The 25,408-nt window shown below is 40.9% G+C and overlaps 1 protein-coding gene across 4 annotated transcripts in view; it reads left to right on the top strand.

The window, feature by feature from the left end:
* The window catches only part of LOC119480532 (sodium channel protein type 4 subunit alpha-like), a 189,087-nt gene that overhangs the window by 42,643 nt on the left and 121,036 nt on the right, over positions 1–25,408 (top strand). For 3 of the 4 annotated variants that reach the window (XR_005204947.1, XM_037756862.1, XM_037756863.1), the window contains 6 exons: positions 601–744; positions 3,032–3,150; positions 10,803–10,892; positions 11,393–11,521; positions 19,549–19,640; positions 23,694–23,936. Coding sequence is in view for 3 of the 4 variants with exons in the window: in XM_037756862.1 (XP_037612790.1) it covers positions 601–744; positions 3,032–3,150; positions 10,803–10,892; positions 11,393–11,521; positions 19,549–19,640; positions 23,694–23,936 (817 nt within the window). In the remaining variant the exon portion in view is untranslated. Of the gene's footprint in view, positions 1–600; positions 745–3,031; positions 3,151–10,802; positions 10,893–11,392; positions 11,522–19,548; positions 19,641–23,693; positions 23,937–25,408 lie in introns of those variants that run through there. The other variant, XM_037756864.1, reaches the window with a different exon arrangement.

The raw sequence follows: 25,408 nt of genomic DNA, 5'->3' as shown, positions 1-25,408 counted from the left end.
AAAAAATAGAACAAAAAATACCAATAAACATAAAAAGCATAAATATATAACAGAAAAATAATACAATAAAAAATATGAACAAATACAATAAAAATATGTTCAAAAATAGAAGAAAAATACCAAAAAAACATTACTATGCAACAGAAGAAGAATATTATAAAAATATGAAACAAACACAGTAAAGATGTGTACAAGAAATAAATATAGAATAGAAGAAATATAAAATAAATTAAAAATCTGAACAAAATACAATAAATATGTACAAGAAACAAATATAAAATTGATTAAATATAATATTAAATTATGAAAAGAATTTTATAAAAAAGATGCGCAAGAAACATAAATATAGAATAGAAGAAATATACAATAAAAAGATGGAAAAATACTATAAAAATAGGTACAATTAATATAAATATAGAAGAAAAGTACAAAAAATATGAAAAAAATATTATAAGAATAATTATAAGAAACAAATATAGAATATAAGAAAAATACCATTAAGATATGGACCAAAATAGTTCCATACAAAAATATTCCTTCCTTCCTGAAGCCATTAGCTTTACAGTAATGTGTGTGTGTGTGTGTGTGTGTGCGTGTCAGGACCTGGGTGACGTGGTGCTCCCCCGGGCCCGGGCCGACCTGGAGGCAGGAAAACAGCTGCCGCGCATCTTCGCCGACATCCCGTCTTCTCTGGTGGGCGTTCCCCTGGAGGACATCGACCAGTACTACTCCAGAGGCAGGAGGGTAGGTGACCTACAGAGAGCGTCCGTCTCCGTGTGTTTCTGTGTGTGTTTGTGGGTGAAGGTGTTCGGAAACACCCCGTCTCTCCTGCTGGAGAACCCCTGAAAGATAAATGGTCTGGTCGGTAGCCTACTTCACTGAAGACCAGAGGGAAGGTGATCCAGAGAGTCTGTCCCCTCGTCCACAGTTTGTCTCTGTCCTCCTCTTTTAAACTCTCACCCCCTCCAGCAAAATCAGAGTTTCAGAGACTTTATTTCCTGCATCCTGGTGACTTTTAAAGAATGAAAATATCAAAATAATACGTACACTGCAAAGGCATCTTTATATGAAACAGGCCTACTTTTAATTTTACTTTTAATTCTCAGGAAAGGAAACTGAATAATTTGAACTCCTGGTATAAACGAGGCTCATATATTCATCAGGTTTTTGTTGATTCATTTATTTTTTGCTCCTGCTTGAGTATTTCCTTTCTCTTAGTTCTCTCCATTTCTCTCTCCGTCTCTCACAAACTGAAGGTCCTTTCAGACACAATGCGACAACGCCACCATGGAGCTCTGAAACATGTTATTTCTAACGGTTTGCTCTGCGCCACAACGGCTTTTCTCTGCGTCCAGCAAAGCCCAACTTGGGCGCTGCATGTGGTGATGTGTGGCGAGCGCAGCAGCTCAAACCGTGTTGTGTCGGTCGTGAGCGTATACACACTCACCGGCCACTTTATTAGGTACACCTTGCTAGTACCGGGTGGTCTTCATCTGCTTCAAGGTTGGACGTGTTGTGCGTTCAGAGATGGTATTCTGCATACCTTGGTTGTAACGTTATTTGAGTTCCTGTTGCCTTTCTATCATCTCCAACCACTCTGCCCATTCTCCTCTGACCTCTGACATCAACAAGGCATTTCCGTCCACACAACTGCCGCTCACTGGATATGCTCTCTTGTTGGGACCATTCTCTGTAAACCCTAGAGATGGTTGTGCGTGAAAATCCCAGTAGATCAGCAGTTTAATACTCAGACCAGCCCGTCTGGCACCAACAACCATGCCACGTTCAAAGTCACTTAAATCCCCTTTCTTCCCCATTCTGATGCTCGGTTTGAACTTCAGCAAGTTGTCTTCACTACGTCTAGATGACGTAATGCATTGAGTTGCTGCCATGTGATTGGCTGATTAGCTATTTGTGTTAACAAGCAATTGAACAGGTGTGCCTAATAAAGTGGCCGTTGAGTGTATATCTATGGTCGCGAGCAGCTCTCTTCTGCCGGGAAACGACATTAGGTGTAGCTGTATTGCCGTCCAGGTGGAAACAGTAGAGCCTATAGACGCCATGCAGCGCCAGAAACAGGTTGAGGTAAGGAAAACAGGAGTGTCTTTTTTTAAATAAAACTTAGTTAGGTTTAGGGAAAGATCTCGGTTTGGGTTTAAATAACACCGTGAGGGCTGTAACTTAAGTTTGGAAGTTACGTGACAAATCAATACATGAAATTTCGTGTGTATTTCACGAAGTGCTGAAGGGCTGGATCTGAACACAGCGATCGTACGACCGCTCTGAGACCCTTTAGAGGAAGTGCTCTCAGTCTGGTCACAAACTGATTCTGGGGTGGTTTGGTTGAAGGAGAGAGGACTAGATGTTAAAATAAATACCTGTGGCAACACACCGGTTCTTCTTCATGTGTTCACTTTCAGTAAATAACTAAATAAACTAAAGGTTTGAAAACGCCCTTCGTCTCTGCATCTCTGTCCTTCTCTCTAGTGACGGTTCTCTTGAGGGAGTATCCGTTTTCTTTCCACCTCTCTTCCTCGTGTTGCCTCTCTCTCTGTCTCTGTTTAGCTCAGGTGTGTTTCCTCTGGGTTTTAACCAGGCATCCAAGGTGAACACACACACATCACATCCAACATGTGTGTGTTGGTTGGTCTGCAGGAACAAACAAAACACTTGGCAGCACCTCTGAGCCGGTGTTCATGTTCTGTTACACTTTAGCTGAGCTGTCTCTGGGCTTTAAAGGGTCAGAGTTGGTGTGTTGGTGTCTGGTGTGTTGGTGTGTTGGTGTCTGGTGTGTTGGTGTGTTGGTGTCTGGTGTGGTGAGCGTTAAACTGAGATGCTAATCCGGCCGTAGATTTGATCTGAAATGCTGTTTCCTCTACTTTGGGGGTTAGACAGAAATGGTTATTCCCACCCCCAAGCCTTTCCCCTAATTAATTCAACCCAAACACCTCTGCTGTCTCCGTTGGTGTAAACGTGGTCAGTTTCATTGAGTATCTATAATGATAACTGTGTTTTTCTGTCTCTCTTGCAGACCTTCATAGTCCTGAACAAAGGGAAGGCCATCTTCCGTTTCAGTGCCACATCAGCTCTCTACATCTTCAGCCCGTTCCACCCGATCCGCAGAATCGCCATCAGGATCCTGGTCCACTCATATCCTTACACACTGCTGTATGTACTCGTGCATGACGTCTTAGCGGTGCTATGATCTGCGGCTGGCTGCAGGGAGGTCAGAGGTCAGATGTCAGATAGAGAGCAGCATCCCTGCAGCCTGGAGGGGTTCAGTGTGTGAGCAGCCGGGCCACCCTGACGGCAGCGTGGGTCAACACAGAAACAAAGAGATGCAGGCTGGACGCTCCATCACTGCAGGCGTCCGAAGCCTCGTCGCTGCTTCATGTTGTTTATACTTTATGACATCAGCAGGCCTGCAGATATGTTTAAAACTTTATTATATATATATATACATATATATATATATATATATATATCCTGAATCCTGTCTGAGGCGAGTTTACAGCGGCTCCTACAGCTGGATGGTGTCCAGGCCCACATAAAGGAATGAAGGTGTATTTACCAATCAACTGACTGTCTAGGTGTGTGTGTGTGTGTGTGTGTGTGTGTGTGTGTGTGTGTGTGTGCGTGTGTGCGTGTGTGCGTGTGTGTCTCATCCTGTCGGTCGTATTTCTTAAACCAGATATCATCTTGAGCTGTCTGCTGGCTGAGCTATAAACATGACTAGTAAATATTTCCCATCAAGGTAGTCCCTGCTCACACACACACACACACACACACACACACACAGACAGATTGTGACAGTAATCTCCCATCTGACCACATCTCGGGGTCTGCAACAGGCTGACCTCTGACCTCTGACCTATACTACCATTCTCAGTCTAAACATATCAGATCAGGTCTGGTGGTTGTGTTGTTTTACACACCTGTAGAGATACGATGACGTCCCGCTGTGATCTGGATTGAAAGGCTTTAATGATCACAAAGTTTGCATCATTTTGTGACTTAATCCATTCATTTCTTGAAACTTCCTTCTGGGTGTACCATGTCATGGCATGTTACACAACATAATATCAGGCGGCTCTACAGGTCTGAAAAGTGAAGCTGAAGCTGAAGAGCCTTAAACCTTCATTCCCTCTACCAGCCAGCAGGGGGCGACTCCTCTGATTGAATAGAAGTCTCTGAGAAAATGAGCCTACTTCTCTCTTGATTTATTACCTCAGTAAACATTGTAAACATGAGTTTATGGTCTCAATCTCTAGTTACAAGTCTTCTTCAATATAGCATGATGTTCATTTAGTAAATTATGGTCCCATTTAGAGTCAGATAGACCATAAAGCAGGGGATGCTTTAGGGCGGGGCTACCTGCTGATTGACAGGTCGCTGCCACGGAGTTGTTCGGTCTGGGAGTTGTCCCTGTTTTCGTCTTAGAACGTTAACCCTTTCACAGCGTGTTTTCACTTCATCAAAGTTAATTATAACATTTTTGGTCGCCTAAAAATGTCTTATTCAGCGTTCGGTTGTACTTAGCTCCACCCTCTCATGTCACTTCTGGTTCCAAAAAACCAAGACGGCGATGGACAAAAAACAAAAACCCAAAACCGAGATGGCGTCGGCCTAAATGCCAAACTCAAGGCTTCAAAACTGTAAACTTCTATACTTAAGTTACCAAACCACAATCTTTTTCTAAACCTAATCAAGTGGTTTTGTTGCCTAAACCTAACCTAGTTGTTTCCTGTGAAGACGGAAGTTTTATTTTGAAAATACTGGAGCGGAAATTGACGCTGGACTTGTTGTGAAATGTTCTACAAAATTGCGTCAGAAGATCATCATGTTCCAATTAAACTTCATCAGATTCCAGATGTTTTAGAAAAGGCTCCAGCTGTTGGATTTTGGCCAGTCGCCCCGTCCCAACGCCACGCCGGCGTCTTCTTCTGGCTCCAGACGCCAAGCCAACATGACAGATATTACCTCACACCCAAAACTCAACAACCCCATCCCTCCCCTCCCCTCACCTCACACTCGTCTATTTTTACCGTGGGAGGCGGCTGCTGGTGTTGAGAGATGTCGAGCCGGCGGACACGCTGCTGTTGTCACGGGGGATAAGTGGGTGAAGAGGTCGGTGATGGAGGTGTGGCGCTGCTGATGTTCGAGTGTGTGTGTGTTATAATAAGAGACAAAACAAAAAGTAGAACAAGTGTGTGTTGGAGGGAGGGAGTCGCTGTGAGAGTACAAGTGGAGTTTTAGTTTCTAAGTGTGTGTGCGAGAGATCAAGTGTGTTCTGGATTCATGCCCGACCACGCTGGCGCCGCAATGACAAGCTGTGTGTGAGGTGAACACACACACATGCAAACACTTCTTCTCTCTCAGGTGATCAGTTCTAACACCACCTGTCGTTTCTGACAGAAAACACAGTTTGACTACATTACCCATGGGGCCTTTGCTCTGGAGGACACACATTTGACTTTGTGTCCCATGAGGCTTTGCTCAGGGAGCACGTTAATCCATCAGACTGCACCGCGGCCGCCAGCTGTGTCTCGCCGGGTTGACTTCATGCTGCTGAGGTTGGAGCTGAGCTGGTGTGTTTGAGGGAACGTTGTGTAAAACGGCGTTAGCACCAGGTCATGTTAGTGATGTGATGTTTTCTAGTCACAGCTGTTTGGAAGTCAAAGTCGGTCAAGAGAAGTCGACTCAGTTCATGTAATGAGATGATGCATCATGTAAACGATGTTAGTTCAAGTCTAGTCAAAGTCTCAAGTCCAGAAGTCCTTTAGAAGAAGTCAATAGTCAGCAGTCTCTGAATAATGACCGTTAAATGACCAGTGTTGGGAAGTAACCAGTTGTTGTTGTAATATTATTACTTTCCCCACATAGACGTGACGTCAGCCATTGGCTTGTGGACAATTTTGAAGGTTTGGTATTTTGGTCGTTGCTATCTTGGCGTTTGGCCATCGCCATCAACAGCTTATATACGATCTGCTCAGCAGAATATAAAGCAACTAAAATGAGCTCCAACTGCAACATTAAAGTGATGAACACATTAATGCATCAATAATTATAATACAATATTATAATATAGATTATTCTGCATAATGAGTACTTTTGCTATTTTAAGTTCATTTTGATGCTGATAGGAATGAATGCAGGACTTTTACTTTTAACAGAGTATTTCTACACTGTGGTATTAGTACTTTACTGAAGTAAAAGAGCAGAGTAATTTATTCACCTCTGAGTCTTTAAATCTGTACATTGATTTATCAGAAGCAAAACACAAAGACAACAAGTGAAGGTTGCTTGGTGCCGGCGACACCAATAACCTACTTATACTGTATAATGACAATAATAACCCTGGACAGTCATTTTAATTTACTTATATATATATTATGTTATTGTTATTACTGCTGTGTCAGCACTGAATCAGCATTATGTTCAGGTATTGGTATTATTTATGTGTTGTGTTTAGGAGTGTCTTGGGGCATAGCTAAAGGTCCCAGACTGCACATTATGAATATGATCGGTGATTGGCTCGTCGTTATTAATAAAGGAAACATTTAACCAATAACAAAACCAAACAGTCAAAAAAACAACAGTCATTTCTTGTTTGAAAACCATCACATTTTTTTAACCCTCTGAGACCCACAATAGACCCGTTTTAGTCTTTTATAGGGGATTACAGGGCATTTAGACTCAAACCAGGGACATTGTGTTAAGGTTAGCCATGTTGGTTATTGTCCATCTCCATGTTGGTTTTTGTCCATCTCCATGTTGTTTTTTGTCCATCTCCATGTTGTTTTTTGTCCATCTCCATGTTGGTTTTTGTCCATCTCCATGTTGGATATTGTCCATCTCCATGTTGTTTTTTGTCCATCTCCATGTTGTTTTTTGTCCGTCTCCATGTTGGTTTTTGTCCATCTCCATGTTGGTTTTTGTCCATCTCCATGTTGGTTTTTGTCCATCTCCATGTTGGTTATTGGCCATCTCCATGTTGTTTTTTGGCCATCTCCATGTTGGTTATTGGCCATCTCCATGTTGGTTTTTGCCTGTCGCCATGTTGGTTTTTATCCATCTCCATGTTGTTTTTTGTCCATCTCCATGTTGTTTTTTGTCCATCTCCATTTTGGTTTTTGTCCATCTCCATGTTGTTTTTTGTCCGTCTCCATGTTGGTTTTTGTCCATCTCCATGTTGTTTTTTGTCCATCTCCATGTTGTTTTTTGTCCATCTCCATGTTGGTTTTTGTCCATCTCCATGTTGGTTTTTGTCCGTCTCCATGTTGTTTTTTGTCCGTCTCCATGTTGTTTTTTGTCCGTCTCCATGTTGGTTTTTGTCCGTCTCCATGTTGGTTATTGGCCATCTCCATGTCGGTTTTTGTCCATCTCCATGTTGGTTTTTGTCCATCTCCATGTTGGTTTTTGTCCGTCTCCATGTTGTTTTTTGTCCGTCTCCATGTTGTTTTTTGTCCGTCTCCATGTTGGTTTTTGTCCGTCTCCATGTTGGTTATTGGCCATCTCCATGTCGGTTTTTGTCCGTCTCCATGTTGGTTTATGGCCGTTGCCATGTTGTTTTTTGGCCATCTCCATGTTGGTTTTTGGCCGTCCCCATGTTGTTTTTTGGCCATCTCCATGTTGTTTTTTGTCCATCTCCATGTTGGTTTTTGGCCGTCGCCATCTTGTCAACTCATGTTTACAATGTTTACTGAGGTAATAAATCAAGAGATAAGTAGGCTCTTTTTCTCATAGACTTCTATAGAACCAGAGGAGTCGCCCCCTGCTGGCTGGTAGAGAGGATGAAGGTTGAAGATTCTTCAGCGTTGGCTTCACTTCTCAGACCCGGAGCTGCACACTGGTTTTCTGTTTATTTTCAGACATTGATTAATTGAGAAAATAATTGGCAGATTGATCAATAATAAGTCATTGTTAGTGTACATAGATCCCTGGCTCCTTCTTCTCTGGGTTTGCGGTCCAGACACATTTCCTCCTTGCTGTTCTTTCAAAATAAAAGCCGTCTGTGGAGCTGCTTGACCAGCGCTGGTTAGAGGGATAGCTTTGATTCTGGATTGTTCCAGTCTTGAGCGTCAGGTACAAACTCAAGAGAAGAATGATGGAGACACAGAAATGTGGAAAGAGGGAGGAAGTAAAAAGCTAAGAGAGAGAGAGAGAGAGAGAGAGAGAGAGAGAGAGAGAGAGAGAGAGAGAGAGAGAGAGAGAGAGAGGAAAGATCCCGCGGTGGATGTGGGAGGTATAATGACATTACCGGTACGGTGGCCTGGGAGGTCCATAACAGCAGGGCTATCATTACGGCATAATTAGCTCCTGGCTCTGCGGCGACGGCGGTGGGGGGACATTTGCGTTGTTTGTCAATCGGTAACCGTATTATCTCGCCGCCTGCCACCGCGCCGCAGCAACATCATTACAGCCGGCACTCAATCAACAATTACCCTGCAGCTCAAACAACTTTCAGCTGGAGTTTGGGCCGCGTTCACTCGGGGAGTATGTTCCTTCTGCCAAATTACAATAATTATGATTCATTTATAGCTGTGATTGACAGCTGAGCGAGGTCTCTCCCACCTCATCGCACGTAGCGGCGCCGAACATGGCAGGTGAAGGTGATATTTAACGTGTGTCGCTGCCTTCTGACAGTTTGGAAAAGTTACTGCTCCCCATTATATGATGATTAGACAAGAGTGGGCCCTTTCTCCCACCGGTGCCGTTAATGGCATATTAATTAGCTGTATTGAATGTGGCAGGCGTCGGAGGGGAGCGGCGAAGAAGCACACATGCTAACTCGGTGCAGCCTTTCAGTTCACTTCGTCTTTATTTAGCTCTAAAGGGAAAGAAAGGAAAACAGCACGTGTGGAATCACTTGTGCATGTTGTTGGTACACACTCTCACAGACGTTTCTACATTAACATTTCAGGTGTTTAGCCGACACTCTGCAGAGAGACTCGCAGCGAGGGAACGAGCCATAAAAGCTCCAGTTCCTCGACCGACAACATCACATTTGACTCGGTGCTCTTCTCCGCAGCGACTAAGAGCCCTAAATCACAGAAAAGTACACCAAATTGACTAATTCTCCTTCTGGTACTTATTGTCCTCTCTCTGCTAAACTCCACCCACCTGATACCCGTCAGATCTCAGGTCACAGGAGAGCTTTTATAGACTGTTTATTTAAAGTCTTCACACTCAGAGCTACAGAGGCATTTTAGACCAGATGGAAGATTTTAAAAAACGTATTAAGGACTGTTTGAATGTCGGCTACTCATCCTGTTACTAATTAACACTGCTAATTCTTTTTAATTTGATAATGTTTGATTTAAGTCTGCTATTTGTCTCTTTTAATGTGAAATTTGTAATATCAGAATCAGAAATACTTATCGGGGAAATCAAGAAGAAATAGAAGAAAAACAGAAATAAAGAAGTGTGTAAAATATAAATTATCTACATAATGCTGCAATATATAACACAATATATGTAGAAGAATAAATATTATCAATTAATTAAATGTAATTAATAATAATTAATCAAATACTAATTAAATCACTAATTAAATATTATTCTTATTGCTATAAAAGAGAAATGAGACATGTAAGAAAGATGTACAAAAATGTGCATCAATCACGAACAATATATAACCACGGTGTAAATAAGTAAATAAAAAATACTGAGAAGTGGGATCTATTGAGTGTGTTAAATATAGAATAGTGTTAATACGAATGTCTTTCTTCCTTTGTTGTTTTAAACTTTTTGCCGTCTGTTATTTGTCTCTTTTATGTGAAATACTTTGGAAATTGGGATGTTAAAGCTGCTCTTATGTGTATATATAAGCACAAAGAAATCTAAGAAAAATAGAAATAAAGGAGAATGTCAAATGTAAATTATGTACATAATGCTACAATATATAACACAATACGTATATGTAATTCAATGTAATTAATAATAATTAAATACAAATATTAAATAAGACGAAGAAGAAGAAATTAGAAATATAAGAAATATGTATAAATAAGTGCATCAAACACGTCCAATATTTAACCACAGTGTAAATAAGTAAATAAAAAAATGTTGAGAAGTGGGATCTATTAGAATTAAATAACAATATGTCTATTCTTATGTTGTTTTGTATTATTATATTTATGAGAAATGTAAATGATATACATAATGATCCAATATATAACACAATATATGTAGAGTAATACATAATATTAATATTAAGTAATTAAATTAATATTAATTAAATAATAAGAATAATAAGAATACTAATAAGAATAATAATAATAAGAAGAAGAAGAAGAAAAAATATGTACAAATATGTGCATAAAACAGGTACAATCCAATCTTACTTTTAAGTCATCAAAAAATCAATTGCACGTCCAAAAGTTGGCGAGACAACGCACGTTCAAAAATCCAGTCAGAGTATAAAATACCGGGCAGATAGCCAATCGTAGTTGAGGATAACGGGGCGGCCGATGAGACGGCGGAACATTTTATTGTTATTTATTAATCATTATAAACAATAATGGTAAATATAGAATTCAGGGACGGATGAATTATTCCATGTCAGTGTTGTGAGACGCTGCTGCACCTGTTGCATCAACATTCATCTCATCAGTATTTGTTCTGTGTGGTTTTCTTAACGCGGTTTAATGTCTGCAGTGTAACACGACCTGACACCCGTGTGACTCGCTGACGTCCTATCGTTAACGGTCAGATAATCAAATCGTGACACACAGATCATGTATTATCTGTTTCCTACCTGTATGTGATCGTGAAAACGTCTTCTTCCTTAACCTGCTCACGTTATTCAGCCTGTTCATCATGTGCACCATCCTGACCAACTGCTGCTTCATGGCCATGTCGGAGCCGGCCTACTGGGCCAAATACCTGGAGTAAGTACACCTGGGAGCTGTCTGTAAATCATGTTTATAATAAAGTCATTTTTGATATATTTTAAGGTAAATATCGGGGTAATTTGGCAGTAATTTCAAACAGGTTATTTGCTTATCATCACCTAATTACCATGAAATCTGCGGACCTGTAAAATGAAGCGTTACCAAACTTGACCAGTTAAAATATAAAGTATTTCTTGTTACTTTGGATGAACTGAGCTTTATATTTCAGCTCTGGCTTCCTGCTGCTGCTGATGTGACTGTCTCTCTCTCTCTCTCTCCTGTCTGCCTGTCTTTGTACGGTTGAGTTGACGCCCTGTCGGGTCAAACTTGTTCCTGGGGACAAAATAAATAAGTGAAGGAGGTTCGGCGGAGAGTCGAGGCTCTGCTGATTTAATGAATATTCATCCTGCCTCTCTCTCTTCCTTTCTCCCATCTTGCTATTCTCCCATTACTCCTTCCTTCCTCTCTTCCTACCTTTTCATCCCTCCCTCCTTCAGGTACACCTTCACAGGTATCTACACCTTCGAGTCCCTCATAAAGATCTTGGCGAGGGGTTTCTGTTGGGGACCCTTCACCTTCCTGAGGGACCCCTGGAACTGGCTCGACTTCAGCGTCATCGCCATGGCGTGAGTCAAACGCAACGTCATACTGCACCCACCGCCAGTAACCGCACACACCTCTGACAATACACCTGCATCGCCGGGTGTGAGCTTCTCATTCACTTCAATGAGACCTGTTTGTAGAGCTCACTGCCGTATTCACATTGAATACAGTGCGTTTTCCTCGACGGCTTGTGCTGCGATTAAAGATGAAAACGTCTTTACAAGATGTGTTTCTAAAAGGGCTGTCAACGTTAACACGATAATAACGCGTTCAATTTGTTTTAACGCCACAAAACTACTTAGTTAGGTTTAAGAAAAGATCGACTTGGTTAGCTTTAGGCAACAAAACGACTTAGGTTTAAGAAAAGATTGACTTGGTTAGGTTTAGGCAACAAAACTACTTAGTTAAGTTTACAAAAAGATCGACTTGGTTAGGTTAAGGCAAAAAACTACTTAGTTAGGTTTAGGAAACAAAAATACTTAGTTAGGTTTAAGAAAAGATCGACTTGGTTAGCTTTAGGCAACAAAACTACTTAGTTAGGTTTAGGGAATAAAATTACTTAGGTTTAAGAAAAGATCGACTTGGTTAGGTTAAGGCAAAAAACTACTTAGTTAGCTTTAGGCAACAAAACTACTTACTTAGGTTTAAGCAACAAAACTACTTAGTTAGGTTTAAGAAAAGATCGACTTGGTTAGGTTTCGGCAAACAAACTACTTAGTTAGGTTTAGGCAACAAAAATACTTAGTTAGGTTTAAGAAAAGATCGACTTGGTTAGCTTTAGGCAACAAAACTACTTATTTAGGTTTAAGCAAACAAAACTACTTAGTTAGGTTTAGGCAATAAAATTACTTAGTTAGGTTTAAGAAAAGATCGACTTAGTTAGGTTTAGGCAATAAAATTACTTAGATAAGTTTAAGAAAAGATCGTGGTTTGGGTTAAATAATGGTCTCCTGAGCGGAAGTCTGGTGTTACATGATAAATAAACCAACCTTGATTGAAGGAACTAAAGAGGCGTTTGGAGTAACATAAGTAGAAAATGTTGCAGATTAATAGATGACGCATGAATATGAATCGGTACGAAATGCATCTGGTCTAATTCCAACGCGTTCTAGCTTACCTTAGTTTTATGTGGTGTCACTCTACAGTAAAACCAACACTTCAAAAAAAGGGAGTGATTATGCAAGTTCAGCTGCTGGGAGGCTTTTAATGTGAAACATCTGTGCAGGAAAAAGAGATGTAAAGCAGAACTGAGTGGAATGAATCAGTGGAAGCGGCGAGCGTGACACGACCGTGTTTGTCCTGATGGGATTAGGGGCTGTGGAATTAAAAATAAAGACTAATAGAAGCCCGTCTCTGCTGCTGAGGTAAACTTGAAAACGTCCAATTTGTCCAGCTATACGCTCAAGTGTGTGTTTGTTCAATTCGGACACATTTGCAAAGTAAGGAGAAAGTACAGAAGTTGCCTCATTGTGCTGTCAGTCCACGAAATAACTAACTTCAGGCCTTAGCATCATATATCAGTAATAAACTTAATGAGGCTGGGCCGTTAGAAGTAAGTCTGCGCTGTGATGTGAGTCATGTTTCTGGTCTGCGGTGGTACTTATACTTTTACTTCCATTATTTCAGAACATAATATTGCACTCTGCTTCCTCTGAGCGCCGTCGACGCCGTGCGAGCGGCAGCATGTCATCATGCTTCAGAAAGAAAAAAAGAGCGTGACCTGTCCACTTCAGTAATTGACTGACTGATGGAAAATCGCTGTGGTTTGGTTTGGTTAGCGATCAGGTGGCGATCAATCAGAGAGCTGGGGAGCGGGGGAGGCGTGCATGCGAGGGACGCCGGCGGGAAGATAAACGATCTCAATGAACCGATCGGATCAATAGTTGACCCGAGGCTCGGCTGCAGGGGCCGGGCGCGCGCTGTAATGAAGCGGTGTCACCTCCACCGCGGCCTCCCTCTAAATTGCAGCGTCTTGATGAAGGTGCCCTCAGATGGCGAGGACGAGTTACATAACGCGACCCCGACGACCTGCCGCCAAATCCCTTAAGGGAAAAATGGCTTCACTTAAAGGACAAATTCACCATTAAAACAGTCACATCAGCTGCTGATGGACTTCACATGTATTCACTCAGCAGGTCTTCTCCATGTGGATAACAAAGACACCGTTATCTTTCATCCAGATGTGTTAAGCAGCTTCATTGCCTTCAGAATACATTTATATATACGACTAATGTGCTTCGCCAAATGTGTTTTGGAGGAAACATAATTGCCGTCTAGATAACGTGTAATGTTTCCAGTCCTGGAAGTGTGACATTCCTACAGAGAGGTCGTAGGGAGGTGGATGCAGTGGATGGTTGGCGTTTAGACTTCTGCTAACCGCAGCCGGGAGCAACCCTTTCTCTCCGTCTCTGAAACGCTTCTCCGATATTGTCCGACTCTCTTTTTAACTGACTTTACTGAAGGATAGTTAACTATAGACATCCAAAGATTTATTAGCTCTCAATTTATCTTTACAGCCCGCTGGTAGCCAGCGTTGTCTAACGTGTTCAGAAAGTTATTCTGCCTCCACTTCGCGCTCCGCCAACAAAATCCATCTAGTCATCATGTTGACTAACAGAAAGGAGGTCTACGTTGCATTCAGTGATCCACCCACACACACACACACAGAATGTCAGTGGGTGTGTGTCCTTGAACCGAGGGCCGTCCTGCGGTCAGATGGATCTTTAGGAGGACAGGGACACATAAGTCACCTCTGTGTGGTCGCACACACCTAAAACAAACCATGATAGTGCACGTTTGGACACACACAGTCCGCCCCTGACACATCACCCCCCTCTGTGCCCCGGTTTTATTAAAACCAGAGTGATGGTCGGTGAATGGACACACCCCTACTGACACACACACACACACACACACACACACACACACACACACACTAAATGTCTGATTGATGCTGTCCTCCCCTCCCACCGAGTCAGGATTCCCATGGAGACAGAGTCCATTACCCCCCCTCCCCCCTCACCCAACCACACACACACTGGGCCCGCCCCAGTGTTCCTCATATTGCCGGTGTAATGACATGTTAATGGCTGCCATCACCGCACCGGCAGCACCCGACAGTTTCACAGCATTAAAGCTTCTATATCTTCTTAGCATAATAAAATCATCAATAAATCATTCACCTATCTCCTGATTCGATACCATCACCATACTTGTATTGCAATTTTTAAGTATTGCGATTCAATATTATGATTTGTTTTGTGATTTTTGTTAACTTTTATAACATTAAACCAGGGGTCAGCAACCTTTACTATCAAAAGAGACATTTTAGGCAAAAAACATCTGTCTGGAGCTGCAAAACATGTGATCATTGTGATGAAGGTAACAGTTTATAGTCTAAGTATATAGTATATAAGTCTAATGCAGTGAGGGACAAAGAGACAATGTACTACGCAGTATTAGGGCCATATTGAGGGGAAAAACATCTGAGATTTACAGAATAGAGTCAGAATATTCTGAGAATAAAGTCATAACTTAACAAGAAAAAAAGTCGTAATATTACGAGAATAAAGTCATAACTTTACGAGAAAAAAAAGTCGTGACCTGATATCAGTCTGAACTGGTATTTTCTTCTCATGATACTTTCTACTTCTTCTCCACTACATCTCAGAGAGAAATATTGTACTTTTTTACTCCACTACATTTATCTGACAGCTTTAGTTACTTTACAAGTCACTGCTTTTTCCTTTGAATTATATTAATAACGTTAGTAGTAAAGTTGAGGTTTGGACTAAATAAACATAGTGAAGGTGTTACTTTGGGCTCTGGGTCATTGTGTCGAATGTTCCTCACTATTTTCATTATTTTTTTACAAACAATCAATCAAATAATGGAGAAAATAATCAGCAGATTAATCCATAATGAAAATAATCATTAGTTAATAGTTCAATGAGCATCAGCTCAACCAACTACAACAATAAAATCATGCTTTTACATTAATGCAAGTAATGATAATTAATGATAGAATATAGGCTTTAATAGTACATAAACAGTCACACTTTTAATTCTTACATACTTTTACTGAAGCGACATTTTCAATGCAGGACTTAGAGTATTTTTACAGCGTGGTTTTACTGTAGTAAAGGATCTGAATACTTCCTCCTACATAGCTGCAGTCAGTGCAAAGAAATGATTGGATGCCATTTGAAATGTGATTTGAGGCAGGAAGGTGAAAATGCTTCAACTTATATAATAAAATAATAATAAAAAAACAATATAATTCATCAGTTCATTCATTTAAAACCAAGTAATACAATGGTTTGTTGCCAGTTGACCCATTTAAACATGGAGAACATACAGTATGAATGAGGTGCCTCTCCAGTGCTGTCACTGGTTGTACTGGTGCATCTAAATGGCCTGTTCCCCCCTCGCCACCACTGTAATTCAATCAGGCTGCCAGTCAACGGCGGTGAAATATGAGCCGTAATAGAGGGCAGTTAGCTGCTCGGGATCAGATGACTAATCTAACTGGGGGGGGGGGAGGAGGTCCGAAATGGCCGCCGTCGCCTGGCGCCCTTCCGGCTCTCACGGCCTCGTCTGATTAACTCTAAAGGGGAGAGAAGTGGCACCGTCACAACCCGGCATTTTACCTCCTTACACACCTTCTGTTTGGTATTGTTATGGGTTACTTTTTGATTCAAGGTTGAATTAAAGGAACTGTTTGTAACTTTTTAAGCGTATAAATCATTGCGGGTCGGTGTCCCATGAGCGCTCGCGTGTGTCTACGCTGTTCAGACTCAGACTCCAACACAAACTACAGTGAAGCACCAAAACCTCTTGGTTGTATCTAGTGAAGCTGTTAAACAGTGTTGGCCGCGGTCGGAGGACGCGGGGGAGACCGTAGCTTTGGTCTCCAGGACCGGAGTCTCTGCTGTACTCTGCTCCTCTGCTCCTCTGCCTGCCTTCACTCACACACCACGCTCGTTCTCACTCCACCTCTAGACGTGCATGCTGCTCACTCCACACTGCAGAAGACTTTGTAGCTCTGAGAATATCTAGTGAATGTTCAGTGGACGTTTGTGCAGAAATAACTGCTGCAGCTCCTCCAGACCAACAGAGGTTTCCCGTGTCTTGTGAAGTGACGGGGCTCCGCAGAGAGAAACGTTATCGTCTCTGACCAAAACTCCGGCGTCTCCCCCGTTCCCTCCGGCCGCGGTCGGGAGGCTGAGGCAGGAAAAGCCAACACTAGGATCAGCATTGATTCATGGAGAGACCTTCGTCTGGTCAGCTAACATTACTGCCAAGCAGCTGAAATATAGAGTGATATTGTGCTTTTAGCTGACGTGTCTCCTCACTGTGTTGAGCGATGCTCCTTCATGTCTATGTAGAGCGAGCACAAGCGTGAGCAACAGGACGCTGACTTTAGTTGACTTAACGGCCACAGGTGTCGCTGTTAACAAGCATTTCTGAAAGTTACAAACAGTCCCTTTAACCAATTTTTCAGTATTGTTTTTATCAACATATAAAGGTGTCCAGCAGCACCATGACATGTCGCGGTTTATCTTGAATAACACAATCTGATGTCACTATTGTACATCAAACAGTCAAGTTAATGCGATAATAACGCGTGAACACAAATTTGTTTTAACGCCACTAATTTCTTTAACGCGTTAACACAATCGATCTTTCGGAGGATGTAGAGGGCTCAGTTTTAAAGCTTGAGTGAAGATTCTGCTATCATATGAGACTAGAACATCTAAGGTATCCATTGGTACCAACCATGTCATACTCTTTACTACAACTGGGATTGTAAATATGATGGAACTTCTCTAAACTACACCATATTTTGGTTGGTTTATGGATTCTAAAAGCTGAAGACTTGTTGTTTTCAAAACAGTAAAACATGCATATCTTCTATAGCCCCTTTTCTGTTAGTAACCATGATGAGGTATTTTGTTGGCGGAGCGTTAAGTGGAGATAGTTTAGTGTGATATCTGGATTCTGGCAGCCAACAACACAGCGACCTTTTAGATGTGTAACTTTAGCCCACTGCTAGTGTTAGTTAGCCTCCAGTCTTTCCTTTGTTTAGCCTCCAGATAACACCGTGACGTCAACGCAAAAAGTCGAGCTTAAGGAGTTAATTTCCAACGTAGCATTACAGATAATGCTCTTCTTAGGAAAACACGGTGAAGAACAACCTTACATTTGATTTTATCTTTTATTGTCTTACACCTTTTATCATTTTTTCTTTCCACATCTGTAAAATCCACTCCCTGGTTGTATTATAGCAGATCAACAGCACCCACTGATTCACTGCCAGCTCTTGGTTGATGTGTTAAACCTGATGGTGCTCTGTTGGTGCTGTAACTCACCGGGGTTGTATTGTTTAAATCACCGCAGTATTTTCAGACTTTGTTATGTTTTTCTTCTTTCGTTGTATGTTGACAACCACCACACTGCCCCCTACAGGCTGTTAACAGAGTTTATCAAAGTAGGGAACCTGCAGGCGCTGAGAACCTTTAGAGTGCTGAGAGCCCTGAAAACTATCTCAGTCATCCCAGGTAAGGCCTCACCACCACCAGGGGGCGCCAAGGGACGAAACCCGCCCCCCACCCCCAAACACTCGTCATCGTAACGTCATCGTGAACGTCCTCTCTTGTTCGTCCCGTGTCTGCCGTGTCTTGCAGCGCCAGCCCCCGCCCACTTCCCACTCTCTGCCCAATCAGGGGTCACGGGTGTAATCACCTGATCTGAACTGAAGACACAGTGAAGAAGGAAAAGTCAGATATGTGAAAGCTGAACACACGATCCTCAACTGGAGATGTTTGATTTAGGATCAGGAGGACATCCTGACTTGAGCCGTGGTCTTGGCCATAGATTCTAACTTACTGATATTTCAGAACCGTGATCGGGGCCATAGATACTACTGATATTTCAGAGCCGTGGTCGGGGCCATAGATTCTACTGATATTCCAGAGCCATGGTCAGGGCCATAGGTTCTACTGATATATCAGAGCCATGGTCGGGGCCATAGATTCTAACTTATTGATATTTCAGAGTCGTGATCGGGGCCATAGATTATAACTTACTGATATTCAGAGCCGTGGTCGGGGCCATAGATTCTACTGATATTTCAGAGCCATGGTCGGGGCCATAGATTATAACTTACTGATATTTCAGAGCCATGGTCGGGGCCATAGATTATAACTTACTGATATTTCAGAGCCATGGTCGGGGCCATAGATTATAACTTACTGATATTCAGAGCCGTGGTCGGGGCCATAGATTCTACTGATATTTCAGAGCCATGGTCGGAGCCATAGATTGTAACTTACTGATATTTCAGAGCCGTGGTCGGGGCCATAGATTATAACTTACTGATATTTCAGAGCCATGGTTGGGGCCATAGATTATAATTTACTGATATTTCAGAGCCGTGGTCGGGGCCATATATTCTAACTTGTGTTTTTAAGTTAGCAGTGAACACGCTAACTGCTTGATTTGCAAAAACAAGCGGATTAAGTTTGACATAATTTTCTAGTTATCGTTAATACTTTGGACTTTGGAGTTTTTCTCCATTCAATCTAGTGACCACTCACTCTTTAGCTAAAACAATTAGTCAATTAATTGATTAGTTGACAGAAAATGTATGGACAACAATTGATAGTTTTTTAAACAAAAATGCTAAAAATGCATTGATTTGATTTGCAACTCTTAAATGTAAAGATTTTCTGGACTAAAGAAATAAGTTGCAGAGACTGAAAGTCTTTATCCGAATCTGAAGGTCTGAGATGTCTCCAGTTTGTATCATGTGAGCAGCGTTGACCGTCTGACTTCCCCTTCTTTATAGTCGATGTCTCCGGCTTGAACCTGTCCAACCTGGCCCGTCTCTACTGTATCTCTCTCTCTCTCTCTCTCTCTCTCTCTCTCTCTCTCTCTCTCCGTCTCTCTTCATTTTTCTATCCCTCTGTGTCGGCTCGTTGTTGCTCAGTGTGGTCATACCCTTCTGTGTGTGTCTGTTCTTGTGCTTCTGTCTCCCGGCTTGTTGCAGATATGTGACTGAGTTTGTGGACCTGGGTAATGTGTCAGCCTTAAGGACGTTCAGGGTGCTGCGAGCGCTCAAAACCATCTCTGTCATCCCAGGTGAGGAAGCCAAACGCAGGGGAGTGAATATCAAAACGCACCCTCCCTGGAACCGGGGCCTGCTGGAAGAACTAAAATCAGTGTTTGAAATCTCATCCTGCATACTACCTCCTGAACAAAACTGCTTTTTGACATACACTCTGATACAAGTACACATAGGTGGTATGCAGAGAGAAGCACTGAAGTCTTCCTCATTAATTGGTTGTGAGTGGACATCAGAGGCTTAGCAGACAGCGACTTTACACACAACAACTCTTGACAGTGAGCCATGAGTGAAATTTGCTTCTAATGCGTAATAAAAAGCTCACTCTTCAATTTAAACTGAAGCTAACTATAATTGAGTTGAATGATGAAAAATGTTCTGCCAGCCGTAACTGAAAATCTAGGGCTGTTTTACTGCAAACATTACTGACAAAACAAAGTTTTAACAGCGTCAGAAAACATGACTTTCATGGTATTTTAGCAAATCTGAGTATCTGTTATGATACTTTATTAATTCCAACTTATTACTTGATTTAAATACTGGATGCCCTGATTTATTACCATGAAGTTGATAAATTAGAATTATTAACATGATATGAATGAAGGTTTAAGTGGGAGATTCAGACTTCAGCTGGTTCGTTTCTCTAAAAAAAGAGTCGTCACTCTTGTTGGACTACAAAACCACGCTGTCCACTCATGAATGTAGAGATATGTTACAGAGTGGTACTTCTTTCTCTAACAAACAATCTTGGTCAAAGGACGCTACCTGCACGGTCGTGTCTAGAAGGTTATCCACAAATTGCAAAAACTTGCAAAAACACTTGCGAAACTCTACTACAGCATTTTACAGTTTAAATACTTTAACTACATTTTATTGATTATACTGACATACTGTTACCGAAGGAACATTTTCAATGCAGGACTTTTACTGTAACAGAGTATTTTTACAGTGTGGTATTAGTACTGTTATTTAACCACTACTGTCAATAAGTAACAAAAATAAAACTAAAAACTAGATGAAACGTATAAAGATTTTAAAAAATATGAGGTTTTGTTCTAAATTAAATTACCCAACAGTTTAAACAAGTACATCAAGTTGAAGTCATTTTTCCTGTAAAAACATTTGGTGGTTCCAGATTTAGTAATGTCAATAATGTTAATGTATTAGTAAAAATATTAATGTATTATTAATAATGTTAATGATGTTAACGTATTAGTAATAATGTTAATAATGTTAATGTATTAGTAACAGTGTTAACAATGTTAACGTATTAGTAACAATGTTAATATTGTTGATGTATTAGTAATAATGTTAATAATGTTAACGTATGAGTAACAATGTTAACAGTGTTAACAATGTTAACGTATTAGTAACAGTGTTAATATTGTTGACGTATTAGTAATAATGTTAATAATGTTAACGTATGAGCAACAATGTTAATAATGTTAATGTATAACCAATAATGTTAATAATGTTAACGTTTAACAATAATGTTAACAATATTAACGTATTAGCAATAATGTTAATATTTTTTATATATTAGTAATAATGTTAACTTATTAGAAATAATGTTAATAATGTTGATGTATTAGTAATAATGTTGATTATAATAATAATCATTAGTTAATATATCAAAATGAGGTCCAACTCAACCAACAACAAAAGTAAAATACTGCTTTTACACTAATGCATGAATGAAAATAATCTAATGATAGAATATATAATAGTACTTTAACTTCATTTTATTGATTATACTGACTTTTACTGAAGGAACGTTTTGAATACAGGATTTTTACTTTAACAGAGTATTTTTTACAGTGTGGTATTAATACTTTTACTATAGTAAATGATCTGAATACGTTCTCCAACACTGCTTTCAGAATTAATTAATTATTTAACCTGAATGTGACAGCAACAGTAAAAATGTTGCAGAGACCCTGCTAAAGTCGCCTAAATTATTATCATTGCTCGTTCCTAATAAAGACAAAAAGTTTGATTGTAGTAAACAGGAACCCAATCTTATATCTATTTTCTTAAATTTACCTCCTATTATAAGAAAACGATTCAGTTCTGTTAATTCAAAATGTGGTTCTTCCAAAGTGTCGCTGGCTAGCCTCTGTATGATTCCACTGTGCATGTTAGCATGCAGCGCTGACGGCGTTATTAACATGTCTTAAACATGTGATTAAAACATCTCCATGCCATATGGCCTCGTTATAACAATGTCTAATACATGTTATAACTTTAACACAGTATAGCAACATGTCATAACTGCAGCCATAACTCAGTAGAATCACGCTAGTCATTCATTAGCTTACAGACGCTTCATTTCTAGGTGATTTTGGATACCAATTTATTTAAAGTCTGTTTCTAATGAATCAACTAAAAAGAAAAAAAGTGCTTTCAAGTGATGAAACAAGTAGAAAGAGAAACTGGTTGTTTCTTTGATTTGGTACGATTGGCCGAGGACAGTCAACTTGTCTGCACCCTTTGTGTTCTCAGTGTGTTTCGTTCCTGGTGTTTTTACCAACGTGTTCACGTGTTCATGTGTTCATGTGTGTTTTGATCTGAATGTTATCGGGGAGTTTGTTTTGCTTCGTTCTGTTTGGTGATGATGATGTTTCTAAAAACCTAAAGCTGCTGTCAGATGAAAACCTTTCCAAGAAATGTAACACATTAACAGGATAAAAGAGATTTTCACCTGACAGCAGAGGTTCATTTATCTATTGGCTTTTCTTTTTCATTTCATTAACTGGTTATATTGTGATGTATTTCTATGATGCATAAAGATGGCTGCCCTTTGGTTTGACTCCATAACCTCACCAGTGTGTTCAAGGTTGTTATTCACACATTTGAAATGTGTCTTTGCTAATTTGATTTGGATTTGGGCTGAAGATTGGATTATGATTGAGACGGCTGCCATCTTTATGGTCCCTGATCCATTAATTTAAAGGAATAGTTCACCCAAAAACAATGTAAATTGTGCATATTACTCACCTCCCGAGGCTCTCTGGGGTCCCAGATAAAGTTTTCTATCGAATGGCGTTAAGGAGAGCGGAGCGCCCGAAAAGTAAAAGCATATCAGTGCAAACAGACTTTGACAGGTTGAATAAAAGACGGCAAAAAAAGGTTATAAAACGTCAGAAAAACTGTTTCTGTGCAGCATTATCCAAGTGTCTTGTATCTATCAGACCGGCAATACGTCATCCTGAGTAGGCTTGCATGACCACGCCCCCTTTTGGGGGAAAGCTAGCTAACGTAAGCTTGAGTAATACAGTCATACATTAACGTTACCGCAGCATCAGACTCCAACTAAACCTCAGCCTGTACATCAAACAGTTGGTCATTAACACGTTGGTTATTTACAGACATCACTTAACCAAACGGGATTCAATCAGGAATGTAGAGATGTCTGGATCAGTAATATCAGTCCACTGTGTTGGTCGGGGGAAGACCGAAGAGACATGGTGGTGATCAACCTTCGTACATTAAGGTATCGCCAACGCTCAGGTTCAGGCACAAAATAATTATTAGAAATGTGTATAAAACAAATGTTTGTCTAACAAAGGATGAATGCGTAAACTTGTCAAAATTACAATCCAAACATACGTCAGATTACATTGAAGTCTTTGAGATCTTCAGTCTTCTTTCCCCCAAAAGTGGGCGTGACCTTTGCGAAGTACCAGTATGTGCCGGTCTGATGTCTCCATTCGTGGACTGATGGAAATCCAAACACAACTATTTCCACTAAACTATTGTCCTCCCGTGAAGGAATTTGTAAACATGCATGCACAACAACAATGTCTTTTTGAAGTCTGTTTGTCATTTTGAAAACTTTATCTGGGACCATAGAGAGTTTATGTTAATATAAACAATTGATATAGTTTTGGGCTGAACTACTCCTTTAAAGAAGACCGATATGTGACCTTTTATTTAAGCTAGCTGCTTGTTTTTCATTGATTTTTGAAATTGTACTAAATATAATGAATTATACGTTTTGATTTTCTAACCGGCCACAGTACCATTTATCTGAATATTAATCCTGTCTGCGTCCCCCGGCGGTCCGGCAGGCCTGAAGACCATCGTCGGCGCTCTGATCCAGTCGGTGAAGAAGCTCGCCGATGTCATGATCCTCACCGTCTTCTGTCTGAGCGTCTTCGCCCTCATCGGCCTGCAGCTCTTCATGGGAAACCTGCGGCAGAAGTGCGTCCGCAGCACGGCGCACTGCGTCAACGGCAGCCTGGCGGCCAACACCACCTTCTACTGCAACAACAAGACCTGGACCTCCCTGAAGGACTTCATCAACGACGAGGGTGAGAACCTGAACCTTTACTCCTGGTTCTACTAAAGCTGGTGTAGACAGTGAAGCAGCCGGCTGACAGATACTTGACTTTAGTATGTTGCATGGTGCATTGCTTATACAGTAGACCTCTTCTCTGTTGGTAACCATGATGACGTGTTTAGCGGGTGGAGCGTTAAGTGGAGGCAGGACGCTGGCTAGCAAGTATTGTTGGCTTGTTTCTTTAACAACGGCTGAAGAGAATCCTAGTTTCTCTCAACATGTGCCATCACTCACTCTCCAGGATCACCAGTGGTAGTTGGGAAAGTTAACATGAACCAACGGGACCAGATTAGCCGACCCCCCTTAGCTATCTAACTAGCCGGCCGTCCGACCAGCGGGCTGGTGGCCAACGGCAGCGCTGTAAAGATAAACTGAGGGCGTATAAATCTGTGGATGTCTATAGTTAACTCTCCTTCAGTAAAGTCAGTCACAAAGAGAGACAGACGATATCAGAGAAGCGTTTCAGAGACGGAGAGAAAGGGTTGCTAAGAGTTTAGCCTTCTGAAACGTTTCTCTGATAATGTAAATATGTTTCATATCAATACGTACATATACGTGTAGCTAAAACAATCTAATTCAAAATGACTTACTGTAAACAACTTAAAAGATTAAGGGACTTTTGTGACATCAAGATCACGGAGTAGAAGACGAGACGGTAGAATAAGTAGAGAGGAGAGTGGGTCTGTTTACTGACGTCAGTTGTAACCTCAGTGCCAACATGGCGTTGTCCGGTCCATTTAGGAAACACCAGTCACCACGGCAGCATGACACACACACACACCTTGTCACGAGTGTGTGTGTGTATGTGTGTGTGTGTGTGTGTAGAGGCGGTTCAGCTACCAGCAACATACAAGACGTGACACACTCACAGAGGTCATGCGAGGTCAGCTGGTATATACACTATTTGACATGTCAGGCATGTTGACCAGAGAACATAATATACGTTATGTTGACATACTTATACACACACACACACACACACACACACACACACACACACAGTGTATATATAAGCACATACAGTACATGCAGCCCACACACACACATACACACAGGTCGAGGTCAGGGTTAAGGAAACACTTAACGCTGCTGTCAGATGAAAGCGGAGCTTCACGCCGCCTTTTTTTTTCTCTCCAATGTGACCAAAATACTGAACTGCCTGCGTGTCGCTGCACATGTTCACATGTTTTTCACATTAATCTGCAAAAATACTGCAAAATATACAGTACAGAAACTGATTTCACCAGAAGAAATTGAAGTATTTCTTGTTTATTTGTTTATGTTTATTTTTTTCACACATATGAAACGACAATAAAATACAATTTACATGAATGAAATGTAGAAATAGGTGTGAGGGTTTGGTAGAAACCTACAATGGCTTATATAAGGTACCACACCCTAAGGACATACCATAGGTAAAAATAACTATCATGACAAAAATCC

Source organism: Sebastes umbrosus, chromosome 21 (genome assembly GCF_015220745.1).
Source record: "Sebastes umbrosus isolate fSebUmb1 chromosome 21, fSebUmb1.pri, whole genome shotgun sequence".
In the NCBI taxonomy this organism is placed as follows: domain Eukaryota; kingdom Metazoa; phylum Chordata; class Actinopteri; order Perciformes; family Sebastidae; genus Sebastes; species Sebastes umbrosus.
The sequence above is the reverse complement of the archived record's forward strand: the minus strand, read 5'-3'. Positions and strand labels throughout refer to the sequence as shown.